The sequence below is a fragment of the Carlito syrichta genome, unplaced genomic scaffold (genome assembly GCF_000164805.1).
Source record: "Carlito syrichta isolate Samal-C Ts95f unplaced genomic scaffold, Tarsius_syrichta-2.0.1 Scaffold154944, whole genome shotgun sequence".
In the NCBI taxonomy this organism is placed as follows: domain Eukaryota; kingdom Metazoa; phylum Chordata; class Mammalia; order Primates; family Tarsiidae; genus Carlito; species Carlito syrichta.
In genome coordinates, this window is record NW_007099040.1 from 13,279 (window position 1) to 32,611 (window position 19,333).

Below are 19,333 nucleotides of genomic sequence, written 5' to 3' on the forward strand. Positions count from 1 at the left end.
TCAAGGCCGACCTGCAGAGGGCACCCGCCCGGGGAGCCCGGCCCCGGGGCTGCGCTGGCGGTGAGTGGGCCAGGACTCGGGTGCCCAGGCCCGGGCTGTGGGGAGCGCTTGGGGGAGGGCGGCCCGGCCCTGAGATACCCAGGGCCCAACCCTGCTTCCACATGGCCCGTTCTGTCCCTCCTCACCCCCCCCACCTCCACCCTGCAGAAAGAGACACTGCAGCTCTTAGCTGAGGGCATTCTGCATGCCAGGCAGCCCGGAGCACTTTCCACCGAGCCCTCTTTCAGCCCATTCTCCAGATGAGCCAAGGGAGGCTCAGAGAGGGTGATTCACTCACCTGAAGGCGCCCAGGGAGGCGAAGGACCAAAGTCCAACTCCAAGGGCCTTGCTCTCGGCCCCAGGTGACCTCACATGGCATTGGGGTGGACAGACAAGTCAGAGAAGCTTGTGGACAGCATCAGAGAGGGGGTGGGCAGGGGCAGGGACCTGGCCACGGTGACCCTGACCCGTCCTGCCTCTCAGGCTCCCGGCCCCGGGACTGTTTGGATGTCCTCCTGAGCGGCCAGCAGGACGACGGCGTTTACTCCGTCTTCCCCACCCACTACCCCGCCGGCTTCCAGGTCTACTGCGACATGCGCACAGATGGTGGCGGCTGGACGGTGAGTCTCCCGGGCTGTGCAGACGAACGGGCAGGGCAGACCCCCGGGGACCTAGGAGACCGTGCCCGTGAGCCAGGAGACTCGGCCCTCCACCGTGGACCGGCCCTCCCCTGGGACCCTTCGGCCTGGACACCACCCCTTACAGAACCGGGGACGGGGATGTCCAAGGCTGAACCCGGAGGGGCCCCCTTGGGAACAGGTGCTAGAAAGAGCCATCTTGTGCTGCTCAAGCTCCCAGGGGTCTTCCAGGAGGGCTTCTGGGTAAGTTGGGGTTGGGTCCTGGGACGGTGCCTGGCCAGCGTGCATTCATTGCCGATGCTTATGGGCGCCTGACCTTTGGACTATCCAGTATATCGTGCCTGTGCAGAAGCGAAAGGGGGGAGTGTAGTTGGCCGGAGCAGAGACCCCCGTGGCCTCCTGGGAGGAGCTGTCTGGCTCCTGGGGCTCCTGGTTCCCTCCTGGGTGGGAATTGGGAGCCGGGAGACAGCCCAGCTGCCAATCCCAGAGCTGAGGCGAAACAGCCATGGGTGCAGAGAGGAGAGTGTGAGGCAGAAGCCTCAGTCTGAGGACCCCAGGACGCCGCAGGATGCTACTCTGGGAAGCCCCTTCCAGAGCAGGGTCGGCTTGCTTTGTCTGCAAAGGGCCAGGTCGGAAACATGTCAGGCTTGCGGTCCCTACAATGTCTGCGTCCCCAGGGTCTCGGCGGTGACACCTCAACTCTGCCTCTGTAGGGAAAACGGCCACAGAAGGCCCCCGGGTGTGGCTTCATTCCAGTCGCACTTGGCTTTAGACACTGAAATGTGAGTTTCATAAAATTTCCGCATACTCTTCCTTGCATTTTGTTCAAAGGATATTACAATGTTTTTCTTTTGATTTTCAGAGAACCATTTTATTCTTTATTTTTTTGAGACCGTGTCTCACTGGGTGGCCCAGACTGGAGTACAGTGACATAATCACGGCTCACCACAGCCTCAACCTCCTGGGCTCAGGTGATCCTTCTGCCTCAGCCTCTCCAATAGATGGGACTACAGGTGTGTGCCGCCACACCTGGCGAATTTTTCTATTTTTTGTAGAGATGAGGTCTTACTGTATTGCCCCGGCTGGTCTCGAACTCCATTTTCCCACCTTGGCCTCCCAAAGTGCCGGGATTATGGGCATGAACCATCGAGTCCTGCCGCTGATTTTCAAAAAAACCGTTTGAAAGGTGCGAGCCGTTCTTAGCTCTGTGCCATATGATGTCAGGCAGTGGGCAGGAGTTGTCCTGAGGGTCATGGTTAGCTGACCCCATCCTGGAGCTAGGAATCATGGACAGTAAAAAATTGAGCTTGCAGCCCCCCTTTGCCAAATTGGTGGGTTTAAGACCCTCTTGGGAGACTCAGGCTTGGGGTGGGTTGTAGCAGGGCCACCATCGGCCATTGGGTGATTTTTGCGTCCTGGGGTGCTGGGTTTGCTGAGGCAGATGTGAGCTCTGCCACCTTGCTGGGTGCCTTTGAGCTGTGAACAACATGCACCACTGTCCCTGGAGGTGTGCATGCAACTCTGAAAGCTGCCAAGTTGGTTGTGGTTGGGACTCCTGGTGACAGTGGAAAATCGGACTGGTAGAACTGGCTCTTTAATGATTCTCAGCTTCATATTTAATTTCAGTTGAGCAGACTTTTGTTTGTTTGTTTGTTTGTTTTGTTTTGTTTTTTTGAGTTGGAGTCTCACTCCGTCCCCCAGACTAGAGTGCAGTGGCCACTCCTGGCCACCACAGCCTCGACCTGCTGGGCTCCAGCGATCCTTCCTCCTCAGCCTTCCAAGTAGCTGGAACTACAGGTGCACACTACCACACCCGGCTAATTTTTGATTTATTGTAGAGATGAGCTCTCGCCAAGTTGCCCGGGTGGGTCTCAAACCCGCGGGCTCAGGCAATCCACTCACTTCGGCCTCCCAAAGTGAGGGATTACAGGCTGAGCTACCGAGCCTGGCCTATTTTTTTTTTTGAGTTAGAGTCTCACTCTGTCACCCAGGCTGGAGTGCAGTACCACGTTCCCGGCCACCATGGCCTCGACCTGCTGGGCTCTGGTGATCCTTCCACCTCAGCCTTCCAAGTAGCCGGAACTACATGCACGCACTACCACACCCAGCTGATTTTTGATTTATTGTAGAGACGAAGTCTCACCAAGTTGCCTGGTGGGTCTCGAACCCGTGGGCTCAGGCAATCCCCTCGCCTCGGCCTCCCAAAGTGCTGGAATGACAGGCTGAGCCACCGAGCGTGGCCTGAGCAGAATTTTTTTTGAGCACATACTGGGCACTAGGGAAGGACAGAGATGGGGAAGCCTCTGTCCCAGTCCTCCCAAGGAATTCACAGTCTGCAGGAATTTGAGGTGGGAGAGGTCACTGCAGCCGTACAAGCATCCCAGAGAAGGGTGCATTTCTGATGCCTCCATAGACAGCCCTGTGTGTGGTTCTCCTGCTGTGTGACCTTGGGCAGATCACTTAAGTCCTCTGAGCTGTGAAATGGATACCCACCTGCGTCATTAGAGCTTTTAACCGCAAGCAACAGAAAGCGGCCAGCCTAAGCAAGAAGAGAGGCACCAGAAGGAGACTGGGAGACCAGAGAAACCCGCTCAGGCCCGCTCAGTTGGGAATAGAGGCCCCAGGCTATGCCAGGGGTAGGCGCAGTGAGACAGCCCCACTGCCCCACAGCTAAGCGTGGGCATGGCCCCTGCCCACCAGGCTGATGTGGCGGGGGCGGAGTCTCATGGTTACTCAGAGGTGATTGTGCCGTCCCAGCCATTGGTTCAAAGTCAGCGGGGTGTCTGGTGGGCAAGGAAGGGTCAAGGCCTGCAACCTTCACTCCAAGCAGCTGGCTTTTTTATTTTTATTTCTTTGAGTCGTGGTCACTCTGTCACCCAGGCTGGAGCGCGGTGGCACGATCACCGAGACTACAGGCACACCACCACGCCCGGCTAATTTTTTGATGTTTTGTAGAGACAAGGTCTCGCCAAGTTGCCCAGGCTGGTCTCGGACTCCTGGGTTCAGGCAGTCCTCTCCACTCGGCCTTCCAAAGTGCTGGGATGACAGGCATGAGCCACTGTCCCCTTGCTCAGCTCCCCCCCCAAAGGGAATCCAGGTGGCTCAGGGGACAGGAACCTGTGGGAGGTAAAGTCTGGCCGATTCCAGGGGTGCCTGGGTGGAAGCCTCCCTGGTCTCCAACCTTGGACTTGGGGCATGAGAGGAGGCCAGCAGGATGCCTCAATTTCTTTTCTTTCTTTCTTTTCTTTTTTTTTTTTTGAGTCACAGTCTCACTCTGCTGCCCAGGCTGGAGTGCCGCGGCACGTTCACAGCTTACCGCAGCCTCAACCTCCTGACCTCAGGCGACCCTTCTGCCCCAGCCTCCCAAGTAGCTGGGACTACAGGCACAAGCCACCACGCCCAGCTAGTTTTTTTATTTTTATTTTTATTTTTTTGAATTGGAGTCTCACTCAGTCGCCCAGACTGGAGTGCAGTGACCACTCCCGGCCACCGCAGCCTCGACCTGCTGGGCTCCGGCGATCCTTCCGCCTCAGCCTTCTGGGTAGCTGGAATTACAGGCGCGTGCTACCACGCCCGGCTGATTTTTTTATTTATTGTCTTGCCAAGTTGCCCAGGCGGGTCTCGAGCCCACGGGCTCAGGCAATCCACTCACCTCGGTCTCCCAAAGCGCGGGATTACAGGCTGAGCCCCTGAGCCCGGTCTAGTTTTTTGATTTTTTGTAGAGACGAAGTCTCACAAAGTTGCTCAGGCTGGTCTTGAACTCCAGGCTCAAACGATCCTCTCGTCTTGGCCTCTCAAAGTGCTGGGATTCTAGGTGTGAGTCACCACGCCTGGCAGGATGCCTCAGCTTCTTAGCAAGAAGGCTGGTGTGGACTATTTCTGGTATGTTGATGTCCAGGCTGACAGACGTCCAGGAGAGGAGTTTCACATCGGATAAAACAAACAAGTGACCGAGAAACAAGGGCAGGAAGCCTCTCAAGGGGCAGACGGGGTGGGAAGCAAGGAGCAGTTTTGAAAGGGGTCAGCTGTCCCCGGCAGGCAGGGGGTGGCTGGAGGGAGGCGGGTGGGGGAGGGGCGAGAGGAGCCTGCCGTGCTAAGAGCCCGCGCAAAAGCAGCCTTGAATCCCCTGAAGACCCCAAAGACAGACATATCTCTGAACCTGTCTTCAGACTCCAGAGGAGAGCTTTTAAATGCTCCGGTTCCGTGGCTGGGGGTTAAAAGCTCTTTTGTTTTCCTAACTGCGAGGATGGCTGAGTTATAGCATCTGCTCCTGGGAACCCCTGGGCAGGCAGAGCCACGAGAGGCGCCGGCCGGGCCCAGAAATCAGAGTTAAGGGTTAGGACAGGCTTAATGAAAGATCAAGACGCAGGGGCAGGCTGTGCGCCTTCTGCTCCGGCAGACTTCGAGCCAATCTCCCGGGAAGTCAATCAGGATCTGGGCTGGAAGCTGGGTGATTCCTACGACGGCCCCGGCTTCAGGGGCGATTGGGGGCAGACAGTGAGGGCCAGATGCCTGCTTCCGGGGTCGGGTGCGGAGGCCGTTCCCGTCTGAGAAGTGCTTGCGTGGCCACTGGGCGTTAATATCCATCTGGGCTCCCGTCAGAAGCAATCTTTCCCCGGGAGCCTCTGGACATCTGTCAGGATCACCGCCTGCCACGCAGAATCTCACGGAAACTAAATTTCAGTTTGGGAGAGAGCCGGCCTCCGCCTCTCCAGACCCAGACTCCGTCCTTCCTCATTAGTCGCGGCGTCCAAACTGCCAGGGCTCCCCGAGGACGAGGCACGTGGGGCCGCGCCCCAAGGCCCTGGGGCCGCACACTCCCACCAGAGCCTGCCTCTGGAGAGACTGGAGAGGGCGAGGAGGCGTCCAGCAGCCCTGCCCCCTCAAGGGGCACTTTAGAGTTTATACAACCCCTGGCGTCACACGAACACCCAGGAGGCTGGGAGGGCATCCTCAGAGAGGGCAAGAGATTTTCCCAAGGCCACCCAGCCAGCCTCCAGCCTCCTAAGCCCCAGGAGTCAGCTGTCATGGAGTCCCTCATTCCTGTGTTCAAACAGGCCAGTGATAAGCCAGGCGGAGGGAAGTCGGCGGGGAACAGACTGATGGACAGGTCAGCCGGCTTGTGTCAGGGCTGCGTGCAGGCTAGGCCCCACACACAGGTCTGGGGGACGGAACAGGGTGTGGGGTCAGGAGATGGCGTGGCTTGTTCTGGGACCGCAGTGGCTCCATGCTGCCGGCGTGTCTGGCTTGAGGAGGCTTGGGTCAGGGACAAGGCAGAGGAGGCGCCAGGGCCTGGGTTGTGTGGGGTGGTCCTCAAGCCCCTCACTGCGCAAGTCTCAGGTCCACCCCTGCCTGCGTGTTCCTTGTCCGTGTCCCCGCCAGGGCCGGATCGGGGGCAGGGCCAAGTCCTCTCATGGCCGCTTTAGCTCAGGGGTCTGCACAGCACCCGAATACCCTCAGCGCTCCCTAAATGCTTGCCAGGCAAGTGGCTGTTGGCATCCTTAGGCAGGGTCACCTCCCCTCTCTGAGTCTCACTTTTCTCATCTGTTAAATGGGTGTAATGTAGAGTGGCTTTACAGGTCCTTATCTTTGAGGACTGAGGGGGAGGGAGAGGAGAAAGTGGGGCGGGGAGCCCATGCTGAACCCTGGGGGTTCCTAGTGAACAGAGGAGCCCAGCTCTGCCCTATAGGGTCTTACAGTCAAGCTGTGCTTAAAAGGGGGAGGGAAGCCGGGCTCGGTGGCTCAGCCTGTAATCCCGCACCTTTGGGAGGCTGAGGTGAGCGGATTGCCTGAACCCGCGGGTTCGAGACCCGCCTGGGCAGCAAGACCTCATCTCTACAATAAATCAAAAAATCAGCCGGGTGTGGTAGCGCGCGCCTGTAATTCTGGCTACTCGGAAGGCTGAGGCGGAGGGATCACCGGAGCCCAGCAGGTCGAGGCTGCGGTGGCCGGGAGCGGCCCTGCACTCCAGTCTGGGCGACAGAGTGAAACTCCAACTCAAAAAAAAAAAAAAAAAAAAAAAAGGGGGAGGGAAATTCCTAAAAATAGAGGCAAATTTTTGTGTCAGAAGGTACCTCCAGGTGCGATGGCTCATGCCTATCATCCCAGCACTTTGGGACGCTGAGGTGAGAGGACTGCCTGAACCCACAGGTTCGAGACCAGCCGGGGCAACTTGGTGAGACCTCAGCTCTACACTAAATCAAAAAATTAGCTAGGCATGGTGGCGCGTGCTTGTAGTTCCAGCTACTCGGAAGTTTGAGGTGGAAGGATCACCTGAGCCCAGCGGGTTGGCGTTGCGGTGGCCATGATCGTGCCACTGCCCTCCAGCCCGGGTGACAGAGTGAGACTCCGACTCAAAAAAAAAAAAAAGGGTGCCATATGGGCCAGGCATGGTGGCTCACACCTGCAATCCCAGCACTTTGGGAAACTGAGGCAGGAGGATCGCTGGAGCCCAGGATTTCAAGACCAGCCAGGGCAAAATAGGCCTCTCATCTCTACATAAAATCAAAAGGTTAGCCAGGCGAGATGGTGTCGAGGCAGAAAGATCACCTGAGCCCAGGAGGTTGAGGCTGTGGTGAACTGTGATGGGGTCACCAGACTCCAGCCTGGGCAACAGAGTGAGATCCCGACTCAGAATAAATAAAAGGTGTGAGGTGCTGCCTAGGTTGAAGCTGGCTGTTTTCAGCTCACAACCCACCCTGCCACCACCCTTCACCCCCCTCACCTCCCTGCTGTGTGAGACTGCCTGGGCGGGTCACACCCCTTTTGGGGTAGCCCTCCTGCACTGTGCCGCCGCTTTGCAGAGCCTGGGGGACGGGTGGCAGTGCCCAGAGCCCGTGGCAGGCTTCAAGGGTTTGCTCAGCCTCAGTGTGGGGACCCCTTGTCTCCCAGCCCTGCAGGGCGTGCGTTGCCCCCACCGAGATCTGCCCCGGGCAGCACTGCCAACTGCTCGCCTTGGCATAATCACCGGCCGGGGTCACACCCACGGGGTCCAGGTCACCATCTCCTCCAGCGGGGACTTGGAATGGACTCCACAGGGTCCCCATCCCCGGCACAGCCGACTTCCCTGACACCAGTGGCTCAAACCCAGCTCTGCGTGGGTCTGCCCTCCGCCAGCCATCTCCTGCGTGCTGGGTCAGCGGGTTCACGCCTGCCTCTAATTGGCTCTGCTGGAGAGGCGCCCCCTCCCCAGCGCCCCCTTCCCTCCCTACCTGTGCTCCCTAGGCAGGGAGGAAAATCAGCCCTCTGCCGAGAGCTTCAAAGAAGCCCGCAGCCTCATCAGGCTCAGGGAGGGACGACAATCTCCAGCTGGGGGGGGGCTGCAGTCGCCAGCCTTGGCCCTGCCACTGGAGACCGGGTGGCGGGGCCTCAGGGTCCAACAGTTGGGACACTGGCTCTTTCCTGGAAAGGTTCTGCAACTCGTCCGAGGTCGTATGGCTTGGGAGAGGCACCGTCAAAATTTCAACGTGGCTGGGAGCGGTGGCTCACGCCTGTCATCCCAGCACTTTGGGAGGCTGACGCGGGAGGATCGCTTGAGCCCAGGAGTTCAAGGAAGGAGCCAGGGTCCCATCTGGGACATCCCTGGTGGCAGTGCTGCTCCCATCTGGGACACTGACTCTCCCAGAGGCCGTGGTGGCAAGGGACCTGCTGTGACCCTGCCCTGGGGAGGAGTCCTGGAGAGCACGTGCGTGCGTGCATGCATGCACACACACGTTAAGAGTAACGCAGGGACCATTAATAACACCCTCACATTTCCTCGGCCGATCTGTGCAGAGAAAGCCTGCCTCTGTCCGGAGCAGTTTGGATCTTTCAAACTTTGCATGTAAACGGTATCCTGCACGTGACACGCTCAGCCCTGAGCCTGATGTGGCTCCATAGTGGATAAATGGCAGCTCCGAGGCGTGTTTTGCCAGGAGCCGGCAGGCGCCGGCTGCCAAGCTGGGAATGATGGCCGGGTGCCGAGCCCGGGGGTACCATTTTCAGTCAAAAACAAGAAGTGGGCCCCACTTCCTTCTGGGCGGGCAGCTGGCTCTGGAGGGAAGGGTGGTGATATGAGACCTACTGTGTGCCGCCTGGTTATGCGTTGACTTTGTCACATCTTTGCCTTGGCTCTGCAGGGGCTTACAGAGAGGGAAACTGAGGCTCAGAGAGGTTCCGTGACTCGTTCGAGGTTACATAGCCTGAGAGAGGCAGAGTCAGGGTTTGAATTCAGCCAGGTGCGGTGGCTCATGCCTGTCATCCCGCACTTTGGGAGGCTAAGGTGGGAGGACTGCTTGAGCCCAGCTGGGGCAACATCGCACAGCGAGACCTCGTCTCCACAAAAGATCAAAACATTAGCCATGAGTAGTGGCTCACACCTGTAATCCCAGCTACTCAGGAGGATGAGGTGGGAGGATCTCTGCGCTCAGGAGGCAGAGACTGCGGTAAGCCATGAGCGCAGCTGCACTCCTGCCTGGGCAACAGAGTGAGACCCCCCACTCACTCTCGCCAGCAAGCCTGGAGGCCTCCCTGGGGGCACTGCCCAGAGGTGTCCAGAAAGGATTTAAGGAAAGACAGACTCCTCGGAATGCGGCAGAGCCGCCCCAGGGGCCGCCTTTGAAGGGCTGCATTCGCTCACACATCCAAGAGCTTTGTTCTTTGAAAACAAGAATCTGCTTCTGCAGGGGGGCCCCTCCGCCCCCTCCCAGAATCACCTGCTCGAGAGGCCTGGGAGGCCAGTGGGTGCCACAACTACAAGGCCAACATAATCCTGCCTCTAACTGGTTTCTGAAGCGGTTTCATCAAAGTCTAGGGGAAAAAAATCCCTGATGCTGCCTCTGAGGGATCCTTCAAGGCAGCAGCGACCACCGCCCACAGTCTCCTAGGATCTGGACCCACCCATCGCCGTCCCTTGGGTCTGAGTGCCTCTGGCTACCCGGCAAGGCTCTGCTCAAGTTTAGGCAAGCATTTCCTCCTCCAGGCAGCCCTCCAGGCCGCCCCGCCCCCCTCACAGCTGCCCCAGCCGAGGGACTCACTCTTCTGAGCTTGCAGCAAGTCCTGCTATTGCTATGGCATGCTGTGTGCCAGCACATTGAGTCCTCATCAACACTTGGTGAGCTGAGGCTGTTGCGGTCCTCATTTTGCAGATGAGGAAACTGAGGCACGGGGTTCAGAGGGATGCGCCTGGTGGGAAGTTGCTCTGCCCTGTGACTGCTGGCTTGTGTGTCCAACTCTCCTGGGGCTGTCAGCACTGAAGGCTGGGGCCATCCTGTGAGCCTGGGCATACCCACAGGGCCCCAGGAAGCAGCCCTTGTTTTGCAGGAGGGACGCCCAGGCTCAGAAGGTCCCATAGCCTGTTGCCTGGAGTCTGGAGAGAATGTGGGTCTCATCTGGGCGTGGTGGCTCACGCCTGTAATCCCAGCACTTTGGAAGGCCCAGGCAGGAGGATTGCTTGAGCCCAGAGGATTGCTTGGGCCCGCGGGTTCGAGACCAGCCTGGGCAACAACAATAAATAAGCAAGGTGTGGTGGCGGGCACCTGTAGTCCCAGCTACTCAGGAGGCGGAGTCAGAAAGATCGCCTAAGCCCAGGAGGTCGAGGCTGTGGTGAGCCGTGATGGTGCCACTCCTGGGCAACAGAGTGAGACCCTGACTCAAAAAAGAAAAGAACCCAGATCTCCTGAGTGCCAGCCCGGGCACTCCCTGAGACTGAGGGCCAGGTGGGCTCGCAGGTGTGGGGGACCAGTGTCCCCCCTCTGAACCATGGGGCACGCCTGGGCACTCAGCCTTTGTGCTTGTGCAGTGCCATTTCCCTCCTCCGGCCATCTGCGGGCGTTGTCCACTCTCCGAGCCTCAATCTTCTCATCTGCCCAGTGGGCGCACCAACTGTCCCTCCGGGGCTGTGGCAGGGAGGGCTGCGACTGTCCCCGAAAGGCGCTGGCCCGGTGCGAGGAGGACTGCAGAGCCCAGCTCGGGCCGCAAACAAGAAGCAGGCTGCCGGGCGAGGTGGCTCCTGCCTGTCATCCCAGCACTTTGGGAGGCTGAGGCGGGAGGATCACTTGAGCCCAGGAGTTCGAGACCAACCTGGGCAACCTAGGGAGACCTTGTCTCTGAAAAGAGAGAGAGAGAGAGAGAGAGAAGAAAGGGAAGGAAGGAAGGGGGGGAAGGAAAGCAAGAAAGAAGTGGGCTGGACAGGCGGGGGCTGAGCCCGCGGATGCGAAACGGAGGAAGCCAGGAGGCGTCTCTGTGTCCCCGGCCCCAGGCCCCATCTGCCAAACGCGGGACGGGCGCACCGCCGCCCTCCCCCTCCGCCGCCGCGCCTGCCTTTGAACCCGCCCAGCACCATCTGCGGGACCACGTGGGCCCGGCTCCCTTGGCAGAGCCCCCCCAGTGGCACTTCCAAGACGCGCTTCTGAGGATCCGCGCCGGCAACGCCGACTGTCTGTCGTCCCACTCGTGGCGCCCGCCCAAGGGGCCGCGGCGGCGACTGTTTCTACATCAGTCGCTTTCCGCCCGGAACCGGGAGAGATGCCCCAGGAGCCGGTCCAGCTCGCATTTCAGCCTCGGAACTCATCAGTCGTTATTCGATCTCCTTACCTTTCACTCCCTGTCCCCCTCCCTTTTTTTTGAGTCGGGGTCTCACTCTGTCGCCCAGGCTGGAGCGCACTGGGACCCTCGCGGCTCACTGCGGCCGGGACCTCCTGAGCTCAGGTGATCCTCCCTCCTCAGCCTCTCGAGTAGCTGGGACTGCAGGCACGCACCACCACGCCTGGCTAACGTTTTGACTTTTTGTAGAGACGAGGTCTTGCTGTGTTGCCCAGGCCGGTCTCCAACTCCTGGGCTCAGGCAGTCCTCCCACCTCGGCCTGCCAAAGTGTTGGGATTACAGATGTGAGCCACCATGCCTGGCCCTTTTTTGCCGGAGTGGGGTACATGTTTTAGGGGTGCCGCAGGAGGGGCAAGTGGACACACTGAACCTGTAGTCACTTCCCTCGGTATCCTTCTGTCTCTTGGATGCTGCTTTGGACGTAAAGGGCTCTGTGCTTGGTGACATCCAGACATGCAGCATCACCGAAGTCTAGCCAGTTCCCAGAAATACGAGGCCGCAGCTGCCACTCACCCTGAGCCTTACAGTTGCCCAAAGCATCCCCTCATGCCTGGGAACTGGGGAGTCCCAGCTGGCCATCGGTCCGTGGACTTGTGCTGTCATCCTCTGGAGGCCGGGGACAGGGTTTCCGAGTCTGAGATCCGAGCACAGTACCCAGAGCCTCGGTCACTTGGTGTGTGACTCAACAAATAAGGACAGCAGTGTTTTTCTTTTTTTTTTTTTTTTTTTTGAGTTGGAGTTTCACTCGGTCGCCCAGACTGAAGTTCAGTGACCGCTCCCGGCCACCACAGCCTCGACCTGCTGGGCTCCGGCCATCCTTCCGCCTCAGCCTTCCGAGTAGCCGGAACTACAGGCGCACGCTACCATGCCTGGCTAATTTTTTTTTTTTAATTTATTGTAGAGATGAGTCTCACCAAGTTGCCCAGGCGGGTCTCGAACCCACGGGCTCAGGCAATCCACTCACCTCAGCCTCCCAAAGGCGCGGGATTACAGGCTGAGCCACTGAGCCTGGCTTCGTTTTGTTTTTTGTGTGTTTTTTTTGAGTTGGACTCTCAATCTGTCGCCCAGACTGGAGTGCAGTGGCCGCTCCCAGCCACTGCAGCCTCGTCCTGCTGGGCTCTGGTGATCCTTCCACCTCAACCTTCCAAGTAGCTGGAACTACAGGCGAGCGCTACCACGCCCGGCTAATTTTTGATTTATTGTAGTGACAAGGGCTAGCCAAGTTGCCCAGGCTGGTCTCGAACCCGCGGGCTCAGGCAGTCCACTCACCTCGGCCTCCCACAGTGCTGGGATGACAGGCTGAGCCACCGAGCCGGGCCAGCAGTGTTTTTCAAATGGCGCATTGTGATCAGTTTGGCAGGTTGGCAAAATCACTTTTTGATGACCAACATAATTTTTTTTTTTTTTGAGTTGGAGTCTTGTTCTGAGGCCCAGACTGGAGTGCGGTGGCCGCTCTGGGCCACCGCAGCCTCGACCTGCTGGGCGCCGGCGATCCTGCCACCTCAGCCTTCCAAGTAGCTGGAACTACAGGCGTGCTCTACCACGCCCGGCTGATTTTTGATTTATTGTAGAGATGAGGTCTCCCCAAGTTGCCCGGGTGGGTCTCGAGCCCGCGGGCTCAGGCAGTCCACTCACCTCAGCCTCCCAAGGCGCGGGATGACAGGCTGAGCCACCGAGCCCAGCTATAATTTTTAAACATCAGATAGAGTGGGGTAGAACACCACAAAATATTACAGTGCATCCTTCATCAGGGCGTGTCTTGTCAGAAGTTCTCACTACAGACATGAATGCAGTGTGGACTGTGTGAACTGTTTCCTGGATCATGGTCAAGTCTGAAAGTCAGTTCTCCAACGCCGTGGCACGGATGTGCCTTGGCCCCTCAAGGGCTGGGTCACAGCCTGTCACCACTTGCTAACGTGCCCACGTTGGCTGACAGTTCCTGTGGCTTCTAAGGATGGTGCCGACCCAGACTAGCTGGACAGGCCTGTCAGCCATACCTGCTGTCAGTGTTCCTTCCTGGGTGGAGAAGAGAGGCCGGGGCCCAGGTGGTCCCCGGATGTGTGCTCACGGCAGTTGATCAGCACCCAGGTCGAGCCCTGGGTGGTGGGGAGCCAAGGACCGTGGGCATGCAGGCCAGCACGTGGCACTAGAGGCCTGGACTGGGGTTACGCACACTCCAGGTGTCATACGGGTGTCCCTGGTCAGAGGCACACATGGCTCGGTGCGGGTATGGATGCCATCACAGCACGCTGGCATTCGGGCACCCGCATTGAGGGCATGAGCTGTGCAGACTAGACACCCCCCTCGCCTGCTGACAGCCGCCTGACCTGCGACCAGTGTCCAGGCTTCTGTTCCGTATCAGGATGGGGGCGTGTGGGAACCCAGCCAGCTCCCAAGGCTGGGTAGGGATTGGGAATAACATATTCACTCAGAGAGAAGGACACAGCCTTGGGCTGCTCTTGCTGGCTCTGCCCGCTGTCCCTCTGGCCAGCCCGGCTGTGACTCCCTGACCTGAAGCCCTTCCCTCCACCCCCTGCACAGAATGGGGCCGGGGGCCGGGCAAGTTCCATAAGTCGCAGTCTTGGTTTGAGGCGTCCCGGTGGGAGCCAGGCTGGGCCCGGCCAGCCCCTGAGCTCTGGGTGGGAGCCAGAGCCTGGGGAACTTCTCGGAGGCGGTGGCTGAGACTGCCAAGGCTGCTTGCTGGCATTCTGGAAAGCTTCCTTCACGGTGCCTTTCCGGAGGGGCGCAGCTGGGCACCCATGAATGGGTCCCACGTGCCTGCAGCCTTGGCCCCTGGCTGCTGGGGTCGCCGCTGGCCCTCTTCTGGCCTTACTTCCTGGCCGCAGGCAGAGACAGGGCGCAGGACCCTGCCTTCCTCCAGCAGCCCCTGGAATTCCTCCCAGAAGATCTGTTGGGCAGGCCCACTGTGTCCCCACCCCCACAGCTGCCCAGGTGGGAGGTCCCCCGAGCAAAAGTCCCCCCCACCGTGTTCCTTAAGGTCCCTGAGGGCAGGACCCCGACCTCCCACCTCCTGACTTGGTTTCCCCGGCCAGTGCCCAGCACAGAGATCCTCGATGTCATGGATGACAGAGGCTGGAACAGACCCATCGGGCGACTGGGAGGGAGAGGTGCACGGCCAGTCTGCAAGGAGAGTGGGACGTGGCCTGGACAGGGGCTGAGGGGCTGGGGAGGACAGAAACCCAGGGGCCAGGCCTGTGACTTGATGCCTCACTGGTTTTCAGCTGGCATTTACTGAATAGGGACTACTATGCGCCAGTCCCTAATTTTTTTTCTCAGTGGATTGTCATAACCTATGAGGAAGGTGCTGTTACGATGTCTCATTTACAGATGAGGAAACTGCTGGGCGTGGTGGCTCACGCCTGTAATTCCAGCACTTTGGGAGGCAGAGACAGGAGGGCAGATTGAGCCTAGGGATTCGAGACCAGCCCGGGCAACTTGGCAAGACCTCGTCTCTACAAAAGATCAAAAAATTAGTCAGGTGTGGTGGCGCACGCCGGCAGTCCCAGCTACTTTGGAGGCTGAGGTGGAAGGATCACCTGAGCCCAGGAGGTTGAGGCTATGGTACACCGTGGTCATGTCACTGCACTTCAGCCTGGGCAACAGAGTGAGACCCCGACTCAAAAAACGAAAACAAGAACAAATGAGGAAACAGGCTCAGAGAGGCTGAGTAGCTTGCTATCAGTGACAGTGACGGGCTCTAGATTCCAGATCCAGGAGGCTGGGCTCCCTGTCTGACACGGAGCCCCTTTCAGCCTGTCCCAAGGGCAGGGGACAGTCCCCAGGGCAGGGACCCGCAGCCCTCGGATTGGAGCTGGGCCTCCCAGGGGACTCCGGGCCCTGCCGGTCCCTCCAGCTCCCTCCTCCTGCAGAAACGGGCTCCTGGCTGCCGATACCTTCTCAGGGGAGCGCCTGGGCTTCTGCCAGGATTAGGCCTTCAAAAGGGCGCGTGCTCAGGGTCCCAATTCGCAGCCATCAATACGGCTCTCCCCCGCCCCTCCGGTCTCCAGCCTGATCGAATTTCCCTCCGCCCCAGCCGGTCACTCCTGAGGACTTTCAGGTTGCAGAGCTGGGCCAGGTTTGAGGTATCAGAGCAAGAAAAGAGAGGTGTCATCTCCCTCCAGCTCCCTGACGTCAGAGCTGCCCAGTGGCCGTGACTGACGTGTCCCCGCGGGCTGGGAGCATCCGGCAAACGCTCACCCAGCAGACGCCACGGGTCAGGCCGGGCGCGCGCAGTTCCGAGCCGCTGAAATCAGGCTGCTTAGTAATGAAACTGGCAGCTCGCGGGGGCCGCAGCCAAATCTCTAACACATCAGACACTCACCCAGATGGAGGAGGCGGGCTGGACGGCCGGGGAGCCGCCTCGGAGGATAAGCAGGAAAAGGCTTGTTAAACAGAAAGAGGGCCAGGGAGGCGAGCCGGGCTGGATTGTCAGCGGATCTTGTAAATACTCGAGGCAGCTCTGGCCTGGACCAGCCTGGTGCTTATTTCAAAGCAATTTAGCCGATGGGATTCCCGACTCCCAAATCAAGAATGCTATTAAAACAAAGAACAGGCCGCCGGGCTGCTTGTTGGTACCCAAGTCACACCCCCGCTGCTGTGGTCTCCTCTTCCTCCCCTGAGTCTTGGCTTGGACTCCGGCTCCTCCCCCCCATCCCGGCCTTTGAGGAAGGAAGCTCATGGGGAGACGGGCTCTGGAGGCCAGGACTAAGGTGGGGGCTGCTCTCAGTTCTCGAAAACTCCAGAAGAGTTTTTTTTCCCTTCTTTTTCTTTTTGAGTCGGGGTCTGGCTCCGTCACCCAGGCTGGAGTGCAGCAGGGCAGGCATGGCTCACTGCAGCCTTGTTCTGGGCTCAAGTGATCCTCCCACCTTAGCCTCCCAAATAGTTGGGACTTCAGGCCTGTGCCGCCATACCTGGCTATTTTAAAATTTTTGTAGAGAAAGGGCTCACTATTTTGCCCAGACTGGTCTCAAACCCAGGAGGGCTCAAGCAGTCCTCCCGCCTCGGCCTCCCGAAGTGCTGGGATTGCAGGTGTGAGCACCCGGTTTTGTTTTGGTTTGGAAAAAGACATCAGGACCCTGGCCTAGCCCCCTTACTCGACCAGTGGGGAAACCGCGGCCCAGAGCAAAGGTGAGACCAGCCTAGAGGCCCAAAGGCAGGTGGCAGAGGTGGGCTTGGAAGCTGGCTTTCCTCCACCCCACCCCAGTCCGTCGACATTTCTTCCTAAGGAAACATCACGGGGAAGTGTGCTCATTCAGTCCATCCTGTCTCGTGCCACTTCGATGCTCCTGAGTCACTGCTCTGTCCCAGGCCACCCTGGGCTGGCGGCTGCTGAAGGAAGCAGGAGACCCAGCCCTTGCCCTCGCCCAGTGGAGAGGTCAAGGGCAGGCGGGGGGGAGTCCCTGGGGCAGGGCAAGCACACGTGATCTCACTGTGTTGCCCAGGCTGGTCTCGAGCAACTGGGCACAGGAGAGTCTCCCGCCTCAGCCTCCCAAAGTGCTGGGATTGCAGGGGTGACCCCACCACGCCCGGCCCAGATGCGTTTTGATCTGGAAAAAGGCGAGACAGGCCGGGGATCCTGGAAAGGTGGGAGCCCCTGCTCCATGCTCATCTTCCCTTTGCAGGTGTTTCAGCGCCGGGAAGACGGCTCCGTGAACTTCTTCCGGGGCTGGGAGGCCTACCGTGATGGCTTCGGCAAGCTCACCGGGGAGCACTGGCTGGGTGAGAGCCCTGCACGGCCCCTCCCGTGCCTGCCTCCCGACGCCCACCCCAGCCCCACGCCCTCGGTGCACGTGGCTCGCGTTGCCCTGGCCCTGGCACCGCCGAGCCAGCTTGCGGGTGTCACGGCGATGGTGACTTTCAGGATGAGTGGGCCCAGAGAGGATGGGAAGTGTGGCTGCCATGGCGGGTTCTGTGGTGTGGGCATGTGAAGGCCGGAGGGCCCGTGGTTCCCTGGGGCCCAGGAGGGAGGAGCTGTTAGCATGACCAGACATCAAAAGCATCGGGGAGCCAGCGCGGTGGCTCAGGCCTGTAATCCCAGCACTCTGGGGGTTGGAGGCAGGAGGGTTGCGTGAGCCCAGGGGTTCGAGACCAGCCCGGGCAACATAGTGAGACCTCATCTCTACCAAGAAAATTAAAAAGGACCCAAGCGTGGTGGCACACGCTTGTAGCCCCAGCTACTCACTACTCAGGAGGCTGAGACAGGAGGATCCCTGGAGCCCAGAAAGGTGAGACTGTGGTGAGCCCTGATTGTGCCACTGCCCTCCAGCCTGGGCAACAGAGTGGGACCCTGACTCAAAAAACAAAAGAGTCTCGGGGACAGCCTGGGATCTGCTGGCTGTAGGCAGGTGCGTGGCACCTTCCCAGGGGCTGAGAGGACGGAGGAGGACCTGGCACCACCCGTTCTCAGCAGTCAGCAGTGCCCGATAACGGTGCTGGGGACGCCAAGAGTACCGCTCCCAAAAGAGCCGCCAGTCGTGCTGTCCCGACGCGGTCCCGACGGTACAACCACATGCTTCTCCTGCTGGGACAGTCTGTGCCAGGAACACAAGAAGGGCTCGGAATTGTTCTGTTACGATGGTGATGATGATTACTATTATTATAATTGAGTCGGGGTCTCACTCTGTTGCCCAGACTGGAGGGCATTGGCACGATCAGGGCTCACCACAGCCTCAACCTCCTGGCCTCAAGCGATCCTCCCACTTCAGCCTCCCAAAGTGCTGGGGTTACAGGCGTGAGCCACCGTGCCTGGCAAGATTGTTATTTACTTAATATTTATTATCTTTAGCTCACTTGATATTTTAAAATCTTTGAATATATATTTAATTTAATTTATCTAAACAATAATGTCCTACAAATGTCATAAGTTTAAGTTTGTTTTGAATATGTATGTATAATATATATTTGGGAGGTAGTTGTGTCTTAAAGTCAGGTGGAGTTTTTCTTCATACAACAAAATTCACCATTTAAGGTGTACGATTCAAGGCTGGATGCAGTGGCTCATACCTGGAACCAGGTACTTGGGAGGCCGAGGTGGGAGGGTTGCCTGAGCTCAGGAGGTCGAGGCTGCAGTGAGCCCTGATTGTGCCACTCCACTCCGGCTTGGGTGTCTGAGTGAGGCCCGGATTCCAAAGAAAACAAACAAGCGAATGGCCAGGCATGGTGGCTCACGCCTACAATCCCAGCATTCTGGGAGCTGGAGGTGAGAGGGTTGCCTGAGCCCATGAATTCGAGACCAGCCTGGGCAACTTGGCAAAACTTTTCTCGACAACAAACAAACAAATGAAAAACCAGGCATGGTGGCACATGCCTGCATGCCCAGCTATCCCAGGGACTGAGGTGGAAGGATTGCCTGAGTCTAGGAGGTGGAGACTGCAGTAAGCCCCAATCGTGCCCCGGCACTCCAGCCTGGGCGACGGAGTGAGACTTGGACTCAGAAAAATTAAAGTGTCCAATTCTGTGGTTTTGGGTGTGTTCCCAGAGTTGTACAAGCATCTCCACTCATTCCAGAACCTTTTCTTCACTCCAAAAGCAGCCCTTGCCCCATAACAATCACTCTGTTTATGCTTTAAAGAGACATTCCAAGGAACAGGTGGGCACCAGACTGGGCGTGTGTCCCCAGCGTATCCGGGTGGCTTCCTGTGTGCACGGTGTCCTGGGTTCTAACCTCCTAGGCGGGGATGTCTGGAAGTTCCCGGGTGGGTGCCATGCAGAGCAGGGAGGCGCAGCCCTTGTGCAGGAGAAAGAGGTGTGGACCCCGGTGCCCCCAGAGGGGCTGAGATCTCAGGCATGGGGGGGGAGTCAGGAGGACCCCAGGTCTAAAGGGACTTCAGCGATCCTCCTGGAGGATGAGGCTGGGCCCCATGGCTGGGGTGAGTCGAGGCGGAGTCTCCTGCTGTGGGCACAGGCTCCTGGATGGTGACCTGCCGCTATGTCCTTCCCCCGGGTCCACGGGGACGGGGTGACCTCAGGTGGGTGCTGACGGCAGGAGAGGTCACACACCCTGGGGGCTGCCGGGCCACACTGTGCTCACTGCCAGCCCGTGTGCGCCTGACCCC

The 19,333-nt window shown here is 58.9% G+C and overlaps 1 protein-coding gene across 1 annotated transcript in view; it reads left to right on the forward strand.

Moving 5' to 3' along the window:
* FIBCD1 (fibrinogen C domain containing 1) overlaps positions 1 to 17,128 on the forward strand; it is a gene marked incomplete at both ends in the record, with an annotated part of 22,759 nt that extends 5,631 nt beyond the window's left edge. Inside the window, 3 exon segments of the mRNA XM_021709053.1 lie at positions 1 to 60; positions 523 to 659; positions 16,901 to 17,128. The exon segment at positions 1 to 60 is cut by the window's left edge and continues 19 nt beyond it. Coding sequence (XP_021564728.1) covers positions 1 to 60; positions 523 to 659; positions 16,901 to 17,128 — 425 coding nt within the window.
* Positions 17,129 to 19,333: the final 2,205 nt, after the last annotated feature.